Source organism: Megascapheus bottae, chromosome 14, assembly GCF_031878675.1.
Source record: "Megascapheus bottae isolate mThoBot1 chromosome 14, mThoBot2.hap1, whole genome shotgun sequence".
Taxonomy (NCBI): Eukaryota; Metazoa; Chordata; class Mammalia; order Rodentia; family Geomyidae; genus Megascapheus; species Megascapheus bottae.
Genome location: NC_143522.1, coordinates 34,621,868 through 34,645,584, shown reverse-complemented (window position 1 = coordinate 34,645,584; position 23,717 = coordinate 34,621,868). Strand labels below are relative to the sequence as shown.

The 23,717-nt window shown below is 41.3% G+C and overlaps 1 protein-coding gene across 1 annotated transcript in view; it reads right to left on the bottom strand.

Moving 5' to 3' along the window:
• Positions 1-2,850: 2,850 nt before the first annotated feature.
• The window catches only part of Gch1 (GTP cyclohydrolase 1), a 35,778-nt gene continuing 14,911 nt past the window's right edge, over positions 2,851-23,717 (bottom strand). Inside the window, exons 2-6 of the mRNA XM_090345009.1 lie at positions 20,340-20,449; positions 15,794-15,849; positions 5,565-5,596; positions 5,023-5,107; positions 2,851-3,169 (exon numbers count right to left, since the gene is read on the bottom strand). Of these exons, the coding sequence (XP_090201135.1) occupies positions 3,043-3,169; positions 5,023-5,107; positions 5,565-5,596; positions 15,794-15,849; positions 20,340-20,449 (410 nt within the window). The 3' untranslated portion in view covers positions 2,851-3,042. The remainder of the gene's footprint in view (positions 3,170-5,022; positions 5,108-5,564; positions 5,597-15,793; positions 15,850-20,339; positions 20,450-23,717) is intronic.

The following is a 23,717-nucleotide window of genomic DNA, read 5'->3' as shown; positions in this document are numbered from 1 at the left end:
CATTTAACAAAGCAGCTTATGAATAAGAATTTGTAGTTGGAGTGAACAGATTGACTACCCACAGCTACAGGGTACTACAAAGAGCATGAGGCCACTGCACTGGCTCAGTGACGCCTGAGCCCTCAGTAGAGCCACAGCTGCTGTCTTGGTGGAGAATACTGGAACCGACCACCTGCAAGAAAGCATGAGGGTGCCAGTGAGGGTGCTGAGTCAAGTGCAGAAAGAAGACAGTAAGAACCCTTTGCCCCTGCCTGAGGTTTTTTCCCCCAGGGTGCATTCTTCCAAGAACAGCAATGGAAATTCCTTTCCACTCCTGTCTCCTTCCTCCAGCTGCTCTTCCTCATACCCTGAATCTTCCTTCTTCAACAGCTCCCACGAAGGAGGAGGTGCCATACCCAGAGGCTGAAGGTACCTGTAAACCTAGAATAAGGAACAGAAGAACACACGGGACATGTAGATTCAGACTTTTATTCCAGACTTCCTCTCAACAAGAAGCTGAAGTCAGTAACTCCCTAACCAAACACCCAAGAGGTCATATTGTGTTGCTACTGTGATGTATCCTCTAACAGCCTAATTGATTCAAGAAGCCCTTAGGATGGGTATTTCATCTACACAAAACACAGTAGAAATTATTGAATGAATAGATACCTATTTATATGAGTGGCCAAAAAAAGAAACCTTCACAAGAACAAAGTTATACCAGTTTAATAATTTAAATAGAACCAACTTCAGGAACACCCATACAGATACATAAAATACAAACAAGCAACATAATTGAACAATATATTTAGATGCATCGAAGTCTTTAAGATGCCCCAAATGGACTCAGTATCCTAGATGTAGAAAGGAAAACTGGAAATACTACACACCAGAGAAAAACAGACACAATCATTACTTTGCATTTATCAGTAAGACATTTATCAGACAGAAGAACACTTCTGGGAAATGGATGAACAGAGAAATGTAAATGATCTCAGGAGGATTAATTTATAGCTAATGATTTCTTTGGTCCTTCAAGTCTCCTACTTATTTTATTAAAAAATAAATAAATAAAAGCAAGACTGGGAGTGTGGCCTAGTGGTAGAGTGCTTGCCTAGCATGCGTGAAGACCTGGGTTCAATTCCTGGGTACCAAATACATAGAAAAAAGCCGAAAGTGGTGCTGTGGCTCAAGTGGCAGAGCTCTAGCCTCAAGAAAGCCCAAGGACAGTGCTCAGGCCCTGAGTTCAAGTCCCAAGATTGTCAAAAAAAAGCAAACATGAGTAAATAGAAGTCTACCTATGAATGTCTAAATATTAAGCAAGCTAATATTTTTACCAGGTTAAATTTAAATAAAAACTGAAAATCCACTAGCACTGTAGTGGTAGCAACTCCAAATATAGGAAAGGCCAGAAAAGTAGTAGAGATGAAACAAAACTAAATACCTCTGCCATCTTGCTCCATCCTAAGCTTAATGGTGTCTAAGTGGCAGAGATAAATTTGAAGAGCACTGTGTCAGTCAAATGAGAGACTTCGTTATTCAACCATCTTCTTTCTGTTTTTATAAGGGAGTTTAAGAGTATTTTGTTTTAATGTGGCCCACACTGCCTCAGTGGAGGAAATTTTAAGATAAAGAGTAATAAGGCAAAAGTTACTGGACTGCAATACCTAGACCACCCAAACAAACTTACAGTGACCAACACTCCCAAGAAGCAAAAGGGTAACAAGGCCAGAGCCTCTGGACACAGATGAGTTTGCACAGCTCCAATCCTAGCTACTGTCAGCTCACTCTGAGCATTTCAGATCCATGTAAGCTAGAGTTGTGCAGACTCTGGAAGGGTGGATACTCACAATAACCTCTGGAAACAAAGATTTTTTTAAAACTATTTCAAGGCTGGGCCTGGTGGCTCTGTAATCCTAGCTACTCAGGAGGCTAAGACCTGAGGATCACATTCAAAGCGAGCCAGGGCACTAAAGAACATGAGACTCCTATCTCCAATTAACCATTAGAAAATAGGAAGTAGGACTGTGGCTCAAGGTAGGGTGGCAGCCTTGAGCTGAAGAGCTCAAGGACACACCCAGGCCCAGGGGTAGGACAGTAGCCTTGAGCTAAAGAGCTCAGGGACAGCACCCAGACCCAGAGTTCAAGCCCTATGACCCACAAAAAAAATCTATTTCATAGGATTAAAATAAAACATGTTTTAAGGCATCTACATGGATCACACAGAGCAAATTCCCAAGGGACTTCTAAAGGGGAAACAATGAGAACTGGTTACTTGCAATTCAATACCAATCCTTATAAACTAATGGCTTTCTTTAAGAAGAGAAAAAAAATACACAGTGAATGATGTGATATTCTCATCAAGGCACAGAGAGTTAAAGGTCTCAATCCCTGTAGAATGACATGAGGATAAACTCGTAAACAACTTCAGGGACTCTTTCTAATCAAGTTCTTAAAGGCTAGAAGGTAGGAATGTGCCTTTTTAACTTACAATAAAGTTTGAAAAAAACCACACACACACACATGGATATCCCATCACCTTCCCTCAAAGACTAATATTACAAAGGAACAATTAATAAAAATAATAAATGCTTCTGGAGGGTTCATCAACACGGTGAAAGTGGAGCTTGTAGGACTTTGTATTCATGGAGCAACACACCACCTGCACAAACATTACTTAAGCTCTTCTGGCATGGTACTCTTCCTGTGGGAAGACGAAGACCCTTCGTGGTAGCCCATGGTTCCCATACCCAGTGTTCCCAGGCCTATCAACCAAAAGCAAGGATTCTCCTCTTTGCCTGCACCTTTAGGGTTATCTGAATGACAACCATTTGTGCCCAGAATGTACTATTGGCAGTTTAACATGCCACTAAAAGGTGGCAAGAGGAAAGCAGAGGGCTCATCCCTTTGTTAATTATTTTTTATTTATTTGACTACCTATAAATAATTTTTAAAATACAATCAGTGACAAAGTTCACATTGACAGCAGTTGAAAATGGAATGTAGACAACAAAGACAGAGCAGCCAGCAGCGGGATCCACACTCCCCGCTGCCTAGAGATGCTCAGGTCCTGATCAGGGTTAGAAACTCCTCCCGAGTCTTTGGGTCTTCCCGGAACACACCCAGCATCGTGCTGGTCACAGTTTTGCTGTTCATCTTCTGCACCCCTCGCATCACCATACACATGTGCCTACAAGACAAGACAAGCTTGGATTTCCTAAGGTGAAGCAAGGCCAAAAGATTCATAATGTCAGTTCACAGAACCAAGTGGGTTAAAACACCCCGTCAGACAAATGTTACCTGAAACTTTTTAGGAAACTCTTTAAAAGTCTTTCAGCTTGGGATGGGAGTTTGGCCTAGTGGTAGAGTGCTTGCCTAGCATGCACAAAGACCCAGGTTCGATTCCTTGGTACCAGATACCAAGAAAAAGTCCAAGGACAGTGCTCAGGCCCTGAGTTCAAACCCCACGACTGGCAAAAAAAAAAGTCAGCTTTTCTAATTATGAGCAGGTAAGGCCTTGATATATCCAACCAAAGAAGGAAAAAAATGTAGATTAATACAAATATATAACTTATAGATCACAGGAAATTCAGACTTCTCACTTGATCCACTTTCAAATTCAAGATGGAAATCGTGCAAGCTTCGGCACTCAGAGAAACAAGTATTCTGGTTATTCCAGGCCTAATCCAGGTAAAGGGACCAGTGGGTCTCAACAACCCAGTGATACCAAACATCCTACCCAGAACAGAGTTCATGGGACTCCACACACAGAGTGGAAGGGAGCTGCCCCCATGTGGTGCGTGCAACTCCCATAATTCATTGGAACCCAAAGAAGAATCAGCAGCTGGGGGTCTTTACAAGGAATGAGATAAGCAACCCATAATCTCACACATGTGAATCCCCCAAAACCACTGACCTCATGTAAGTTGAGAGTAAATTGGTGTTTCCAGTGGTGGTTCTGGGGAGTGTAAGACATGGAGGGATGGGAAATTTGGTCAATGGGCACTGAGTTACAATGGGAGAGAACAAGTTTGGGTATGCTATTGCAGGGTAGGGTGAATCTAGAGAAAGGTGATATACTGCATATTTCAATAAGCTAGAAGAAAGGAGTTGGAATTTTCTCCCATAAAAATTATGTCTGTGGACGCTGCACAACATACATAAATCAGACTACCGCAGGATGCCCAATACATGTGTATGACGTTTACGTGTTTACGTGTCCATCAAAAATCAAAACCTTAAAAAGCCGGCCAGGCGCGGTGGCTCACGCCTATAATCCACCTAACCACTCGGGAGGCCGAGATCTGAGACTCGTGACCCAAAGCCAGCCGGGCCCTCAAGTCCACCAGACTCTTACCTCCAATTAACCACCAGAAAACTACAAGTGGCTCTGTGGCTCAAGCTGAAGAACGCAGGGACAACGCCCAGGCCCAGAGTTCGAGCTCCACACCCAACAAAAAATAAAGATTTCTTTTTCTCTTTAAAAAGAAATGTTTTCAGTCGCTCTTTGTATAAATTCTTAGTTTTCTCTATTTTTGAAAATAAGAGATTTAAAAAAACTAGAAGAAGGAATCAGGGAAGAAGGAAGGGGGAGAGAGTGGGAGGGAGGGACGGCAGAAGGAAATGAAAGAGAGCAAGGAAGCAAGTAGAAAGGAAGGAAGGACGAAAGGGAGGGAGAAAGGAAAGGAAGAAGAGCAAGGAGAGAGAGAAAAGGAGGAAAGAAAGAATTAGAAAAACTGCTTGAACTAACAAAAAAACTAATGACAAAAGCAAGAGAAGGCATAAAGTGCTACATGTACAAATCTCTGCAGCTAAGCTTATGACTTCTTACCCCTCCAACAGTGCTCACTAAAACCTGTCTTCATGCCTGGATTCCTCTTTCGGCATTACAGTGGATGCAAGAGGAAAAAAAAAGTCTCTTTCAGGCTCAGAGATGAAAAACATGAGTAAAACTCATGAGGCAGCATGGTCCTAGAGAAAAGAGGAGTGCTAAAGTCAGGGTTGTGCCAGCGCCAGCACTAGCAAAGGAGGATTTCAACTTACGTTGCTTCTACCACCACTCCAACTCCAGCAGGCTGCAAGGCTTCTGTGATGGCAACTGCAATTTGTTTTGTAAGGCGCTCTTGCACTGCAGATGCAACACAGATTGAAGTTTAGGAGTCTGATACAAACAGCTGAAAGCTTTTTTTACCTCTAGACCTCCATAAGGCTTAAGCACCAAGACACACTACCCTCTGTCAGTCTGCGTTGTCTGCTTACTGAGCCACATGGAGCCCCTGCTCAATTCTCTGACTGGCCCTAGAGTTACTCAAGAGCCCCCAGACATTTCTGACCCTCCAGAATTTCTACAAGGAAGGGATTGCAAGAAGCTTAATGAAAGGGATGATTTTTAAAAATTACTGAGAAGCAATGATTTCATAAGAACAATGAAGTTCCTTGTGTTAACCTAAACAACTTATCTTGGAAGGTATACAAGGGTCTTCACTGAAGCACTGCCACCATAAAACTAGCTAGTTCTATTATACTTGTTTACAAAATACTTTTTGGTAAGAAAAATACTGTAAATAAAGATTGCAAAGGTTTACCTTGTAGTCTTCTACTGTAGATTTCTACAATCCTAGAAAAGAAAGTATTTGTCGTATTAGTCATGCATTGTTTGAAGTGAAATTGGAATGCGTCCTCATAAGACAAAAGGGATGCAAGCCGCGGTGGTGCTGGTGAGGAGAGAGAGGAAGATACAACCCCAAAGAGATGCACAGTCTAAGGAGACTGTCAGTCGCAGCACAACGGTGTTTCCCTGTGTCCCTAAGGACAGCACTCACAGGTTGCCACATGTAGCAAAAACACAACCAGAAATGAGCAAAGAATTTAAAGCTTGCAAGTCATCAATTTTAGGCTAAGTCCCAAGTGTTCTAATTAATCATATTGTTTTATCACAGCTTAAAGTTCAAACTAAAAATAAGAAAAGACTATTTGTTAATTAATATCAAGTCATCTATTATACCAAGTAAATCTATTAAGGTAATCCAATTAGAATGGATTAGCTTTCCTCAGGCCTCTCCTCACAAGATTCATTTATTAAGAGCTTGCTTGCTAGGAGTGCCCTTCCTAAATAAAAACCCCCTGATCTTATGACACAACCGGTCAGGGAATGAATTCTTTTCTTCTAGTGATAAGATATAAAGACAGTGGTGTGGGTGGCCCACATTGAGAAGGTAATTTATGCCAGGGACCTTTGCTCTAAACGCTGACGTGACAGTCGTGAATTTGGACTCAGTTTGAAATCACTTCCCTGATGACACATTTTATGGCTCTTTCTCTAGTATAACCCTCAGACTGAACCGACTACATTATAGCCATTAGAGTCAACCAACTCAGTAGCATGTACACTATCCATTTTCCAACCTAGGGAACTCTAGGGACAGGAACCATTCTGATTCTTCATGTCTGCAGTAGGTAAATAGCATCAGACAGAGATAACTGTATTTTATTTTGAACAGATTCTAAGACAAGGTGGCTTTCAAGTTTCTAGATAGGAGCTATGTCCAATTCTTACTGGGTCAGGCTTGTGTACGTGTTCCTTTTGATGTCTTTCCAGGTGATTAACTTGTTATAGCAGGAGGAAATGTGGTTGATTTTAAAAGGACTTCCTTCTGATGTTCAGTTTTTCTAAAGTAGAATCCACACAGTAAATTAGGTAACAATTATAGCACCGAGCATCCATGTGTGGGTCCATTCTACAATACGAATTTCTCTAATATTTTATTAACAGGACAAGTAGGAGGAGGGAAATGGGGACAAAAACATGAGAAGGGGTATCAATCAATGTGTGAGAAGTAATGCACCTACTACCTGGCAAATGTAACTCTAACCCTCTATACATTACCCCAGAAATTAAGAAAAACAACAACAAAGAAAACAAAACAGGACAAGTATGCCCACTTGTAATAAGAGAGCTGCTTTCATGTTAAGATCATTCCTTGGGACACAGTTTAATAGTAGAGCACTTGCCTATGTGTAAACATGTTACCTGGTTCAAGAGCTTAGTTAGGATTTCTTGTATCTGACTTGATTTGTTTCTAAAGAATAAATCACTTTTGGGCCAGGAGTCGTTGGTATAGTGCTTTCCTAGCATGCACAAACACCAGGTTTCCCTTCCTTGGTACCAAATACATAGAAGTGGTGCTGTGGCTCAAGTGGTAGAGCTCTAGCCTTGAGAAAAACCCAAAGACAGCACTCAGGCTCTGAGTTCAAGCCCCAGGACTGACAAAAAAATTTTCTATTTATCATTAAATTGTATTTACAATATAAATGTTTATTAGATGTAGCAGAGAACCGAATAATTCATAAATATAAATAGTGATTTAAAAACCGGTCCCTTGCCAGGCCGCAATGGCTCACGCCTGTAATCCTAGCTACTCAGGAGGCTGAGATCTAAGGACTGCAGCTCATAGTCAGCCGGGGCAGAAAAGTCCCCATGAGACTTTTATCTCCAATTAGTTACTCAAAACAAGAAGTGAGCTGTGGCACAAAATGTAGAGTGAAATCCTTGAGCAAAAAGAACTCAGGGACAGCCCTCAGGCCCCACATTCAAGCCCCCCAACCACCACCACCATTGACAACATAATCAGTCCCTCTTCTACAATATGGAGGGAAGTAACTAAGCACTGGTAATTGTTTTCTAACCTAAATGAAGCCACAATCCACAAAACAGTATTAAAGTGCACTTTTCAAAAGTTCCTCCTTTATTTATCTGGTTAGAGCTTGCCATTTTATAAAGATCACACAACTCTTGAAACAGATACAACATTCCTCATCAATTTCGAGATCTCTGTTATTACCACTATATTTTGCACAAGTTAGGGATTCAGAATCAATTTTCTTATGAAATAAATTTGCGATATTGACATTATATTATATTATATTAAATAGTCCAGCGGGGCACCAATGGCTCACACCTGTAATCCTAGTTACTCAGAAGACTGAGATCTGAGGATCATGGTTTGAAACCAGCCTGAGGAAGGAAAGTCTTGTAAGACTTTTTGTTTTTTCGATCGGTCGTGGGGCTTAAACTCTGGGACTGGGCACTGTCACTGAGCTCTTCAGCTCAAGGTTACTGCCCTACCCCTTGAGTGTTTACTAGAGGTTACGAGATAAGAGTCATGTTCTGTAATACTCAGGCTGGCTTCAAACCTTGATCCTCAGATTTCAGCCTCCTGAGTAGCTAGGATTACAGACATGAGCCACCACATCTGACTTCCTTAGCCTTTTATCTCCAACTGACACCAGAAAAACAGAAATGAAGCTGTGGCTCAAAGTAGTAGAGCTCTATCCTTGTGTATAGAAACAGTACCCAGACCCTGCATTCAAGACCCCAAGCAATGGAGGGGCGGGGTGTGAAGGGAGAGAGAGAAAGATTGATTCCATTGTTGCTGAATAGCAAAAGTATTAGCAATCACTGGAATAAAATATATCGTTGAATTATTATTTTATCATTTTTCATTATTTATATGGCCTTTTGAGTTAAAATACTTATTTGCCCAATCTGTTTTGAGCCACCCTTTCCAGCCCTTTTTGCATTTTTTTCCAGAGAAAATCTTGCTTTTGCCCAACAGTCCCCAAATTCTCTTTTCCTATGTATAGCTTACTACACAGGTGGAATTACCGTATTCCTGGCTTGCTTGCTGAGATGAGGGCTCACTTTCTTTCTTGTCCATTGCTCTCATTCTTGAAAGATAATTTGTTGAGAGGTATATATTGGGAATAGAATTCTAGTTTAACACTGATAGTTATCTGTCTTTCAATATTGCTGTTGGCAACCTAATTTTAAGTCTAGCCACTGTTAACACGTAGGTAATCAATATTTTTTCTCCATGGCTGCTTTTATGACATTTAAGTCTGTGTACTTTGCAGTTTACTCTGCTTATTTGGGATTTATGAGGCTTCTGGAATCTGCAGACTGATATTTTGCCTATATTTTGGAGGCTTTTCTAGGCATTATGTTCTCTAATACTGTATCTGCTCCATTACCTCTCATAGCTCTCAGAATTCTAATTAAGGGTACAGCGGACCCTCTCGGTCTTTTAAATTCTCATTCATATTTTATGCTTGTCTCCATGTTGCATTTTGTACAGTTTCCTTTGACCTTTCCTCCAGTTCACTGTGTTTTCATCTGCAGCTAATCTGCTACTTAGTGAGCATACAAGGCTTGGGATTCAGTCATCATACCTTTTATTTCTAGAAGCTATATTTGCTCCCATTTCCAATCTGCCTAGCTAACCCTGGAAGTTTCTTATTCCTTTGTCAAACTTTCAGTTTTTGTTTGTGTAGTTGTTTGCTTGTTTGTTTGATCTTGTGCTGGGGCCTGGGACTGGAGCCTGAACCCTAAGATGAGGCATTGCCATCATATATACACAAGGAAATATTATTCAGCCATTAAAAAATGAAAGCTTGTCATTTTCAGGAAAATGGATGGAATTGGAAAACAATATGTTAAATAAAAGAAGCCAGATAAGAATTATACATTGTCTTATATGTGGAAACTAAAAACAAAAGACTGGAATGTTAGCAAAAATTTCAATATATAACCTAAAAACTAAGGTTAAGAAAGGGAAGGGGTGGCAGGCTGGGTGAGAATGTCGAAAGGGTGACCCAAGTCAAGGTGCACTGTATTCATAAACTGCACTGCTAAATGACAACTCTTCTGTGCAGCTACTTTAAGATAATAACAAAGACTGGAATGGCTGGGCATCAGTGGCTCATGATTGTAATCCTAGCTACTCAGGAGCAGAGATCTGAGAATCGGGGATCAAAGCAAGCCCGGGAAAGTCTGTGAGAGTCTTATCTTCAGCAAACTACTTAGAAAAAATCAGAAGTGGTGTTGTGGCTCAAATGGTAGCACTCTAGCCCTGAACATAGAGAGGCTCAGGAACAGAGACCAGACTTGGAGTTCAAGCCCCAAGCCCTAGAATCAGCCAAAAACAAAAAAAGACTGTGATGTAAAAGAACAACTATTAGGGGCCTAGAAAGGATAGAGAGAGTAAAGGGTTGAAGAGTTGCAATCAATGCAAGATGTAAGCATATAAGCAATGTCACAGTGTAGCCCATTAATTTACATAATATGTATAATAATTATAATTCAAAAAATGACATCAAAATCAAAATGTATCTCCAGAGGGGAACCAACCCATGGAAGGCAGAGGAGAGAGGGCAGCCTCTGGTGGTACTTTCTGTCTCTCCAGCTCTATAAAAACATATGTCAATTTAAAAAAATAGGATCAGTAGTTTTGCCTAGTGGTAGAGTGCTTGCCTAGCATGCCCAAAGACCCAGGTTCGATTCCTCGGTACCACATACATAAAAAAAAGCCAGAAGTGGTGCTGTGGCTCAAGTGGTAGAGTTCTAGCGTTGAGAAAGCCCAAGGACAATGCTCAGGTGCTGAGCTTAAGCCCAGGACTGGCAAAAGTAATAATAATAATAATAATAAAATAATCAAAAAACCCAACAGAAAATTAAGAACAATTTTAACAACTTGACCTTCAGTCTATTACAGAAATTCAGGTTTGGCTGGAAGAATAGCTCAGAGTAAGTGATTCCCTTGCATGTATAAGGTTTAATCCCAGAACAGGATAAAAGGAAATCAAAGAAATTTAAATAAAAACAATAGCTAACAATTTCACTTACCTGTTTGCCAAGATTTAAAAGTATGGTGAAGACCAGTCTTAAAGAAGTGCTACATATTATCCAAGAATACCTTATACTTTATATACAGAGTAGTATGACATATACGGTTAATGTATTTTTTTCTTCTTTGTTGGTCATGGGCCTTGAACTCTGGGTCTGGGTGCTGTCCTTGAACTCTTCAGCTCAAGTCCAATGCCCTATCACTTTGAGCCACTGCACCACTTCCTAATGTATATTTTGACAATATCAAAATCATGAAATTTTTTGGAAAAAAAAAATGTGTCCTTTAAAAATCTCAGGGACAGCACTCAGGCCTGAGCTTGAACTCAGGACCAGCAGAAGGAGGAGGATGAGGGACAGGGGGGGAAGACAAAGACAAGGATGAGGATAAGGAGGGGAAGGGAGAACTCAGCCAAGAATCCAACATCTAATCTCCAAGAAGACTGGTGATGGGAAGAAAAAATTTTAATTAAGAAGAGTGAGGGAAGGGGTAGATAGCTGAGAGACGGGTGAAAATGTTGAAAAGAGGGACACTGATCAAGATGTATTGTATTTATGAACTGTTCTGTCAAATGACAACTCCTTTGTACATCTACCTAAAAATAATTTAAAAATTAAAAAGAAAAAAAAATGTGTCCTTCGCAATACAATCTATTTTTTTAAACCATCTCCTAGGTACCTTTACCTAAATCTGTTATACCCATCAGTGAATCTGGTCCTCACCCAATGCAATAGCCTTTCTTTTGTTCTCTTAATCGCCTGTGCATAGATGTGAACTATATATATTTTTTACAGCTCTACTTATCCCTTCACCTCTGTCAGGCCATTGACAGCATGGCTGTTCCACAATGGAGCACAAAAGCCAACTTTTTATTTTTGTATTCTCATGCTAAGGGATGAAAAGAGGGCCTTGCACCTAATAGTGGGAACTTCTGTGGTATCTGCTACCGCTTAGTGTGTATCCTCAAAGGTGCTACTGTGCTTTCTCTAGCCACCACAGTAACTGGCCTACCAAGAATGCTTCCACAGCTGGCGTTCAGTGCTCAGCTGAGCCACTGGCACCCCAGAATACAACTCTGAATTCAAGGTTGGTTCCACTGGGAATGGGGGTGAGGCCGTACAGTGCCTGCCTACTGAGCACGAGGTCTTAAGTACCACGACAAGTATTGTCAAATAATGATATAATGAATAATAATAATTAATAGTAATAACTTTGTCCCAACTATTTTAAGGCAAGAAAACATACATGTGTTTGATAGCTTTGCAGTGACAAAAGGAATTTCCATTGAAACTGAGTTTACTCTGGAATTCTCCTTGAGTTGAAACAGATCAACTCACTTTTGGCATTTTCTTGCTACTTAAGGTTTTACTGTTTGATATTTGACTTTGCTGTAACTGAAAGGTCATTCGTTTAAAAGCAAGCATATAACAAACTTCATATACAGGATTAAAGAAAGCAGTGAAATTTTGCTAAAATATACAGCTTTCTTATTCTTCTCTATCCTCTAAATATTGTTACTTCTTAAAAGGTATAAGTACTTGGATAATGTCTGACATTCCATTTATACTCAAGCCTTAATTCTATTAGTGTAAGGACAAATTTTGGTGCTAATAGTCAACTCCTTTGTAAGGTTTCACGAAAGTATAATTATCTGAGATCTTTTCATTGCGAAAAGAAATACCAAGATAGCTCCCTTCTATGCTTAAGCTATTGTTTATTCTGCAATCTCCCTGGATCTTTCTAGAGTCCATGTGCCATGAAGTACCTGTCACGGCCAACACAGTACAACTTCTAGAGAGGGAGGTCCACCTAAGAACAAGGCCCAGAGCAGACACCAGCAGCTCCAGAGTAAGATGGAAGACTAGCGCCAAGTAGGGTGGCTCACACCTGTAATCCTAGCTACTCAGGAGACTGAGATCTCAGGATCAAGGTTCAAAGCCAGCCCAGGTACAAAAGGACCTGAGACTCTTATCTCCAATTAACCACTTGAAATGGAAATGGGGCTTGGCTCAAGGGTAGGGTGGTAGCTTTGAGCTGAAGAGCTCAGGGACAAGGCCCAGGCCCAGGGGTAGGGTGCTAGCCTTGAGCTGAAGAGCTCAGGGACAACACCCAAGCCAAGTTCAAGCCCCATGATTCACCAAAAAAAAAAAGAAAAGAAAAAAAAGATGGAAGACTAGAAACTTTCTAATTTGCAACCACAAATAAGAAGAGTTGGAGTAACAAAGGAGACACTACATTCTGAAGAAAGAGAGAGGGGAACACACCAGGAATTGCAAAAAAAGTTGGCAGGACAGCTGAAAAGCATTAAGGAACAGAAAGGTAACACTGAGAAAAGTAACTCCAACCTCACAGTTTGAGGAAACCCACAAGTAAGTCACGTCACAACACACTGGCAGTAATACACTCACAGTTCTTGCAAATCTTATCTCCATTCAAGGTCAGGTGCTAATGGCCCATGCTTGTAATTCTAACTAAGATAAGAAGCAACACAATTTGAGGCCATTCATGAGCCTACACCCAGGCACAATGACGCATGCCACCATCCCAGCTTCGAAGGAGGATGACATGAGGAGGGTCATAGTTGCAGACTAACCAGACCAACCTGGGGGAAGAAAACTCCTAAGACTCTATCTCAACAGAAAATCAGGGCATTGTGGCTCATAGTTGTCATGCAAGCTATGCTAGGACACATAAAATAGGCAAATTCTGGTCCAATCATGGGCTCAAGCAAAAATTAAAACAAAAAACAAAAAACAAGACCCTATCTCAAAATAACTAGTGCAAGAAAGGGTTGGAGGCATTCCTCGGCAGTAGTCTGCCAATCAAGTGATAGGTCCTAGTTCAAACCCCACTGCCAACTAAAAAACAAACGAAAAATTCCAGCGGTGTGACAGTGACTCTTAACAGCTCCTACATGACAGGCCAAGGCCAATTCTGAAGAAGAAATTTATTCCATACCCCTCCACATCTTGAAGGAGTGCTGTCACCAGTTGCCATCTTGAAAGGAGGCCTACTGTTTTGAGATTGAGCTACTTTGGGGATCTGGCAATAAAGAACAATCATAAGGTAAGGAGCCTAGAAACACTCCATCAGTGTCTAAACGGAAGACAGCCAGAGAGGCAGCCAGGGAGAGGGCACGTCGGACACAGACTTGATAAATTTCGGTGACCGGGACCTCAAGCTACGAACGTATGGCAGCCAGTGGCTCCATCCCTGGACCAAGCCCGGTCACCTGCAGGGACTGACGGCACTGGCTCCTGGCCTGAGCTACAGGAGGTCGCTTGGCCTCTGGTGCTGCCTCCCTGCAGCCTGTGGCTTGCTGCCAGGCACAACCGAGAGCTCTTGCCCAGGTCTGGGGGATCACTAGATTCTCCAGCCGCCTCCCTGCCACACAATGGCTTGGTGAAACCAGAAAGCATGGCAGCCAGCAGGAGGCTCTCTGGGCTCCCTCACGCCCTGCCTTTCACTATAGACCATGTCAACCTGCATGGGGCATACAAACTGGGGAGTCTCTAGAGAAAGCAGGAGCCTACCTATAGGCCATAAAGTTTGTCAAGGCCAGCAGTGGCTCTGGGCATACAGAGGAGGGAAATATAAAATGAATGTGGCCCTTGGTCAGCCTGGACTGGACCAGGCCTCAGTCTGTATACAGACAGCATCGGCCTTCAGAGTAGGAACTCAGACAGACTCCAGGTATGACTCACTCACACACACACACACACACACACACACAGAGTAGATCATAATGCTACACAAATATGTTTGCTCAATTTTTCTCAATTTTTTACTATGCTTTATGTGTGTGCACACCAGTCCTTAAACTTGAACTCAGAGCCTGACTGCTATTTGTGCTCAAGGCTAGTTCTATTGTTTGAGCCACTGCAGTACTTCTGGTTTTTTCTGCATAATTAATTACAGATGAGTCTCAAGGACTTTCACGATCTTCAGGTCTCAGCCTCCTAAGAAACTGGGATTACAGGAATAAGCCACTGGCTCATGGTTCCAACAGATGCATACACCATAACTTAAAATATGTAGTTATGGCTGGGTACCAGTAGTACACACGTGGAGAGCTGCAACTCTCGCTGCTTAAGGCTGAGACCTGGGATCAAGCTTCAAATCCAGCCCACGCAGGGAAGTCTGTGAGATGCTTAGTTCCAGCCACCCAACAAACAGACGGAAGCTGGACTTACCGTTCAAACGGTAGCTTTGAGCAAAAAGGCTCAGGGATCCCATCCAGGCCCTAAGTTCAACTCTAGAACTGACATACAAAAAAACAAACAACAACCACAACAAAACCCATAAATATGAAAAAGGCAACATTACTGGGCCAAAAGCTGAAGTTTTCAAGGCTTTTCTGTTGTTTCAGATTCCCTCAATAGAGATGAAAGGATTCACACTGCAGAGAATCCCCACACATACAGAGCAGGAGTAGGCATCCTTTCTAGAACTAGTGAGAATACAACTCTCAGTGCATGAGGAAAGCTTCTAATCTCAGTTCAGTTCACAGACATGTTAAGGACACACTGTGGAGAGAAGCCTTGAATAGAAAAGATGTGCAGAAGTACTCAGGTGGTGTATGTTCACCAAGGATACAAGGGCCATGTCTTCCTAAGACTCAGCCCTGCTCTGTGTGTGAGGTCGATTCTAGTCTTCTGGTCTTGTTTTTATCGTTGTGACATACTCCGCAAATACTAAAGGATTTCCAGTAGTGCATTTGAAAGTGTTCTCCATAAACACAGATGCCTTTCCAACTTCTGAAAACTGTGTATTGCATTTAGTGTTTTATCTCCCAGCTATTCCGTCATCTAAATCCACCCCCTACCACTGCCTTAATTAGAGGTAGCACTTGTGTCTTCTCTAGTCTAGGAAGGCTCTACAAGCTGAGCCATCCAGAATGAGAGGGGAGAGCAAGGGGACAGAGCAGTGGCAAATGGGAAGAGAGAAGCGTTTGTATGTGAGGCCTTCTAAGTCTGATTGCCTTTGTAACCTATAATCTGCATATTCATCTGCAATATGACTTTCAGTTACCACCATACTTGTAGGGAGAGTGATATCTTGGTAAGGCAACTCTTTGTACAGAGGGCAATTGTATACAGCTGTTTCTTTACACACCACACAGTTATACTTACCTGGCAAGTTTGCTGAGACCAAGGACTTGCTTGTTGGGAAGATAACCGATATGGACCTTCAAAGAAGAGATAGAAACCATAAGCTCAGTGAAGGCACAGCACATCTTGCATGACAAAATAAGGAAATACAAGAAGACTAAGCTATTCTTCCACATAAATACATTCTACAGGGCCCCCCACACCAGAGAGCTCCATCATCACAATGGAAGACAGTGAACACAAGCTATCACTGTGCCTGTCAGAATATGCAACCTAAGAGCCAAGTTTTTACACAATCCACCTACAGTAAAGAAAATCCATTTCTACAGATCTCAAAGGCATTCTGGAGTAATATGGAAATGTCACCTCTCTTTTAAGCCAAGTATGAAGAGTAAGAAAACATAAGCTCTCTAGAAGAGGCCAGTAAAGACTCATTTATAGGCAATCAGTTAACCAGATGTAAACTTGCAGATGCATCTGCATCACCATTGCCAACATGAAACCGTTTTCATTTATTTAGCTAATCTTTACTGATAATAATACTGAATTTAGTGAATTTTTCATTTATTGTCATTGTAGAGTGGCTATACAGAGCTATTAGTTACTTGAATCAAATAATGAGTACAATTCTTTTTGAACCATGTCTCCCCTTCCCTTGCTATCCCCTAGTTTGTCCCTCCTGTCCCCACCCACAGAATGCTTTGTTTTTCATTACTCCTATGTTTGAGTATTCTACCTCATTACATTCCTGGAAGGCAGAAGAAGAAAATAAAATAGAACCTGAACACTGGGTGTTACAAAGACAAGTAACTCTTCTGTAAACATGAAATTGTCATACTTCTTTAAGCAGAAATAGAAGATGTTGGGCTGGGAGTTTGGCCTAGTGCTAGAGTGCTCAGTACCACATGCACAGAAAAAGCCGGAAGTGGTGTTGTGGCTCAAGTGGTAGAGCACTCACCTTGAAAAAAGCCCAATGACAGTGCTCAGGCCCTGAGCTCAAGCCTAGGACGACTGGCAAAAGAAAAAGAAAAAGAACATGTTTATAGTATTTCTGGTCTTTATATAGGACATTTAAATATCCATTTTAGAAAGTCACCACTAGATAATATATCCAAAAGCCACTGGGCACGGTGGCTCAGCCTGTAATCCTAGCTACTCAGGAGGCTGAGATCTGAGGATCAAGGTTCAAAGCCAGACTGGGCACTAAAGACCCTGAGACTCTTATCTCCAATTAACCTCTAGAAAACCAGAAGTGGCACTGTGGCTGCAGGAGTAAGGCAGTAGCCTTGAGTTGAAGAGCTCAGGGACAGTGCCCAGGCCCAGAGTTCAAGCCCCACCACTGACAAAAAAAAAAAAAAGACAAAGGTAGTAAGAACATGAATGCAGAGTACATAATCACAGTACATAAACAGGATGAAATGGTCAGAGGCTAAGTACAGGATCAAATGTTTTGCATCCAGCCCATGCCAGGCCAGGGTACTAATACTCCGTATCCTTTTGGAAAAAGAGTAATTTTTTTCACCTACAATAAATAAAAGGCAGAGATGAGCTCAAGAGTTCCTTCATCATTCACTGGGATGTCTCTTCTATGATATACTATTAAGTCCTCAGTACCCTGTGTGCTATTTCTGTCATCTTCATTCTTAAAATAGTGAAGGTTTAAATCCAATCTACTTTTTAGGAAGGCTAGAGATTGAATGAAAAACTCCAGAAGGTTGGACACTCCTTAGAGTAACAGGCCAGTCTCTTCCAGAGGGAGAGGAGAGGCTATTTTAGAAGAGAACAGTGATTCAAGAGACATCACACAATGCCAATGGAAACACAAAGTGACTCGTAACTAGCTTCTTTAGAAAGTCATGGAAAATGTTTGCAGTAACTGGAGAAATCAAAACAGATGTCATTAGAAGCTACTTAGGACTTGCGATTAATTTTCTTTATGGTCATGCTACTGTAGATAAAAATATTTTAGCCAGTATTAATTCACTTGTTTTGATTACCAATTAACTGATGATGCTATTAATATTAATGGTTATCATTGATCAGTTAATATTTCAGGGATGTCAATAATTAATGATTAAAAATAGTCTTGTCTGAAATATAATACTTTATAATAATGTGTTAAATGGCTTTTAACTAATTTATTTTCAAATTGAATTTTCTTTTTTTTTTTTTTTTTTTTTTTGCCAGTCCTGGGCTTGAGCTCAGGGCCTGAGCACTGCCCTTGGACTTTCTCAAGGCTAGAGCTCTACCACTTGAGCCTCAACACCACTTCTGGCTTTTTTCTATGTATGTGGTACCGAGGAATCGAACCCGGGTCTTCATGCATGCTAGGCAAGCACTTTAACCACTAGCCCAAACTCCCGGCCCTCAAATTGAATTTTCTTGAAAAGAATCTATCTTTTAAGTAAAGAGAAATGATGGACAAAGTAATATAATGTCTGGATGTACTTCAGCCTCATACAATAGGGAAAGAGATATAATATGCCTGGACCTGTACTAATGATAACTCTTTAACCTGGCTGACATGAATATGGGAAGTTATTATATTAGCCAGTTTATTGTTACGTATGTTCCAACTTTTCCATGATAAAAGTTTTCTTTAAAAAGAGATACGACTACATTTACAGCGGAATATTAAAGTTTAGATTGGAAATGTATCAGAAGGAGTTGAAAGAGACAGACCTCTGTACATGGCTGCGAGTATAAATAGGTGAATATGGCAAGCCTTAGGATTTCTTTATTCTTCCTTCTTTTTCTTCTTTCTTTCTTTCTTTTTTTTTTCAGTCATAGGGCTTGAACTCAGGGCCTAGCCACTGTCCCTGGGCTCTTTTGCTCAAGGGTAGCACTTTACCACTTTGAATCACACCTCTACATCCAGTTTTCTAGTGGTTAATTGGAAATACAGACTTTCCTGTCCTCCTATCTTCACACCTCAATCCTCAGATCTTGGCCTCATTTGAGGTAGGATTACAGGCATGAGCCACCAGTGCCCAGCCATCTTTAATCCCATGCTTAGAGACGTTCTTCACAGCAATGCATGCACATGTGTACCACAAGACAACTAACACCAGTGATGTTTGTAATACCCAAAACAGGACAGCATCAATGACCACCAGGAGTAGAACAGGTAAATAGTGACACACTGTGTAATGCAACAACATAGAACTGTGAAAATAAACACGCCTTCGTGTGCTTGAGGTTTTTCCTGTTTGACTTCCACTTTTTAAGTGAAAAAATAGAAGCAAATATGAATATTTATTCAATTAAGCTAATGAGTATATGTGAGTATATACTCACAATACTATTTTCTGCAAGTCTTCTGGTTGAAATCTATTAATAAATAGACAAAATAAAATTTATATAATGGTGGAGAAGAATAGAACAACTCTTTGTCCTAAACCCACACGTTTTCAAAGGTACATTTCACTACAACAAAGTAAATAATGTATTGTCTAGCTTGCATTCAATTCATTTTTCCTAATATAGAAAGCAATGGAGGGCTGGGAGTGTAGCCTAGTGGTAGAGTGCTTGCCTATCATGCACAAAGCCCTGGGTTCAATTCCTCAGTACCAGATACACAGAAAAAGTTGGAAGCTGTGTTGTGGCTCAAGTGGTAGAATGGTAGCCTTGAGAAAGCCCAAGGACACTACCCGTGCCCTGAGGTCAAGCCCTGGCAAAAAAAGAAAAAAAGAAAAGGAAAGAAAGCAATGGATTCAAATTCAATCTAGTAATACCATAACCTCTGACCCAAGAAATTCTGTAATCACTACGGCTCATGTCATACATATGACTTGGATTGTCCTTTTTTCACTCAAAATAAAGGGCAAAGTTTTTCAGTGTTGGGAGCCGAGTGTAGTGTCAGGCTGGCTCATGAATCTGTATCACTGAGTAAGATAACCACACAAAGAAATGAGCTGTCATGTATGAACGCCATGCCTAACCTTGAGCTATATCGTTGGTATTGTGAATCACTTTCTGCTGAGACTTCATTACCACTGGGTACCAATGTGTTATTGCTTTATCACTCTCTGCTGAGACCATGGTGAGAGTAAACACGTGGACTTCCCCCGCCCTGCCCACCTTTGTGCTGATAGGCTCCTGCACCCTATGTTAGCTGAATGGACTTCCTCAATAAATGAGTTCCTGCCTTAACGGGTCTCCCTGATGGTCTGATTGTCCTCCAGCGAGGGAGGGCTGGGTGGGGGGAGGGGGGATCAGTCGGCCTTTCTCAGCTCATCGGGATGTGTTCTCTCTATCCCTCCTGCAGGTCAGAAAGGACCGAGGACTAAAAACCATGACATTTCAGAATCTCATCCTCAAAGATGCTACTTCAATCTCACAGTCTCTTTATCTGTTAGCATGGCATTTAACAGGGAAAAAGTGCCCTGGGGGCCACCTGTTGTTTTATTTTTGTTACAGCTTCTTAACATCTAGTTATCAGATTAGTCGGGCTGACAAAGTAAATATTATTTAATATAATGCTAAAATGTGTAGCTGACATATACTAACTTAAAAGCTTTCACTGATGCCTTTTTAAATGGTTAGGAAACAACAAGGAACATCTTACCCTTCCAACAAATGGAACCAGATGATGCTCACACATGGAAAACATATCAATGTCCTTCACAATCACCATCTCATCGTGGTCTTCATCAAATATGGCATCATTCAGGACATCTGAAATCAGAGGCCTACTTTAGTCATCACGTTGCCAATTTTATTCAAAACACAAAGTCAAAGATACTATGATTGGATAGGAAAAGATAATAAATATTTTTAAAAAAGGTTGATCCGGGGCCAGGAGTTTGGCCTAGTGGTAGAGTGCTTGCCTAGCATGCATGAAGACCCGGGTTCGATTCCTTGGTACCACATACATAGAAAACATCCAGAAGTGGTGCTGAGGCTCAAGTGGTAGAGCTCTAGCCTTGAGAAAAGTCCAAGGACAGTGCTCAGGCCCTGAGCTCAAGCTCAGGACTGGCAAAAAAAGAAAAAAAAAAGGTTAATCCTCACTAAAATATTAAAGACATACAAATGAACGCTACTGAATTTTCCCTATGATGTTAAAAAAAGCCTTTCTTTTCTCTAAATGATATTTTTAAAAATCCTTGCTATAACAATGTGACACAGTGTAGAGTTACAAATATGGTTATACAATGAGAAAGAAGAGAGGTAAAATGGAAGCTGAGAGAGAGAAGGAGGGAAGGAGAAAGAGGGAAAACAAAAGTGCTATTTCTGGTGGTAGAAATGGGTGACTCATAGTTTTTACATTTTCTCATACTTTATGTTCCTCTATAATGGCTCTGCGGAATACCATGTATGAGGAAAAAAAAGTTATCCTTGGTCTGCCTTCACAGTCTGGAAGCAGACACCTGTAAACCTGATCTCTATTATCTTTTCTTTGTGTTTTTTTTTTTTAGGTCCAAAACTGAAACTCAAACCCAGTACCTGTGGCTGCTTTCATTCCTTGGCTATTGTTCTACTAACTGAGCCATACCTTCAACCCCTCTGACCTCTATTATCACTCCCCAGATAGCTTCCTACCCTGTGAGCTTCTTCAGTTATGTAGAAAAGGAGATAAACCCTATAGGTTGCATATATGTTTGCTTCTCTGGGGAAATATGTAAGCTATGAATCTAGCACATACGGCCAGCTTACAGCAGACACTTAAAAATAAACTTTACATTTAAAAATGGTGCTAACTGAATGTCATAAACTCATCTGCAAAACAGAAGGTTAATTAGATAGTGGGGAAGAAGGAGAGACATTTAGGTTCCCTAACTTCTACAACTAGAAGAGGGCCCTGTCCTGAATGCTGCCTGTGAACAGCAGGAAAAAGTCACCACCTCCACTACCGTCATATAGCATGGCACTGACTGCAGCCGACTCCCCAGTGTTGTCCATGAGTGGCAAGTGACATTAAAACCTCATTCGCTCTGTTGTCATAGGGAAAAGAAATACAGTTATCTGGGCCAGGAGTTTGGCCTAGTGGTAGAGTGCTTGCCTACCATGCACCAGGATCCAGGTTCAATTCTTCAGTACCACATACATAGAAAAAAGCCGGAAGTGGTGCTGAGGCTCAAGTGGTAGAGCTCTAGCCTTGAGAAAGCTCAAGGACAGTGCTCAGGCCCTGAGCCCAAGCCCAAGACTGGCACAAAAAAATTTTTTTAAAGAAATATAGTTATCATCTTACTTTTATAAAATAGAGATATGCAAGTGCCAGTGTCATGCCTGTAATCTTCACTGCGCAGGAGGCTAAAATCTGGGGGTTGTAGTTCAAAGCCAGCCCAGTCAGAAAAGTCTGTGAGACTCTGATCTCCACTTAACTGCCCAAAAAATCCAGAAGTGGAACTGTGATTCAGGTGATAGGGAACTAGCCTTGAGTAAAAAAAGCTAAGGGACAGCACCCAGGGTCTAACTTCAAACCCCAGTACCAGCACGGAAAGAAGGAAGGAAAGGAAGGAGAGAAGGAGGGAGGGAGGAAGGAGAAGGGAAGGAAGGAAAAGAAGGAAGGGAGGGAGGAAAGGAAGGGAAGGGAAGGAAAGGGAAGGGAGGAAGGAGGAAGACAACGAAAGAAAGAAAAAGAGGAAAAAAGAAAGAAAGAGAGAAAGAAAGAAAGAGAGAGAGGGAGAAAGAAAGAAAGAAAGAAAGAGAGAGAGAGAGAAAGAAAGAAAGAAAGAAAGAAAGAAAGAAAGAAAGAAAGGGAAAGGAAAAGAAAAGAAAAACCCCTGCATTGATGCCCACACAGCATGACAGATCATATAAAGCAAGACACCTAGCTATGAGTTCAAGGATTGGGGGGATACCCAATCCACCCAGTAGGACTCCACAGGAGGGAAGGGATGAATCCAGCTTTGCAGCCACGCACAGCTATTTTGCCCTCTGAAAGGAAGGCTGCTTGGTGAGTCACCAAGAAGATATACAAATGTCCACCCACACTGCCTGACCTCCAGCGGCCCCGAGGCTCCTCAAACAGGGACTCAGCCGATACTGAGTCATCAGTTCAGCCACAGTTCTTCTCCCCTGACTCAGGCTATTCTGAGAGGCAGGCGACTGTGAGATAGGAAAGTCACAAGTGTGGCCCACAAACGTGGACATGTGGGATTGTGCCACACTCAGATAAACACAGATATCCCGGGTATGAGTGGCTGGTAAAACCTGGGGAGGAAAAGGCTCACTGTCATATTTTAAATAAATACTCTTTCTCCAACAGCAGTTTTCCGTTCTGAATGTTCTGACCTAACCTTCAGTCATATTTCTAAAAGAAGTCCAAAAATAGCTCCTTAGTGTTCTCAGAAGTATGTCTGATTTCTCCAAGAGTTTAATATAATGTCACTGCATATGTCATCTTACTAAAAGCTTTAGAAACACAAGAAATACTCCACACACATACACACACACACACACACACACACACACACACACACACACACACACACATATATATTCATATTCCTTGAAGAACAGAAAAGGATCATCAAATGCCAGGCACATGTATCCCCTTTGGCAAAGAAAAATACCCCTTCAAAGCTTTGACAACAACCATATGGTGTATACTAACTCATCCTGATATAAGGCTAAGATCTGAGCCTTAGACTTCCTGGCTATAGATTGAGTATGAGTAAAGTGCCAACTTCAAAATGGTGCCACACTGATTTAGTGTGTTCATCACTAAACAGGCAAAGTGGTAGCTGCTACTTGTATAATTAAGACCAACAGAATTGCTAAGCATTGTGTCTCATTGCACATGGATACACATCAGAATATAAGAAGCAACAACTGACTTGTAACAGTACAAGAAAGAAATAATAGCAACTTTTCAGCAGAGAATCCTAGCAGACATTACCGTAACCAAATGATCAAGGGTAAATTTGCTAGTAATAAAACAAATGATGTCATTTAGCTCCTGAGATGATGAGAAGGGCCTAATCACCTCTGTAGTATTCTT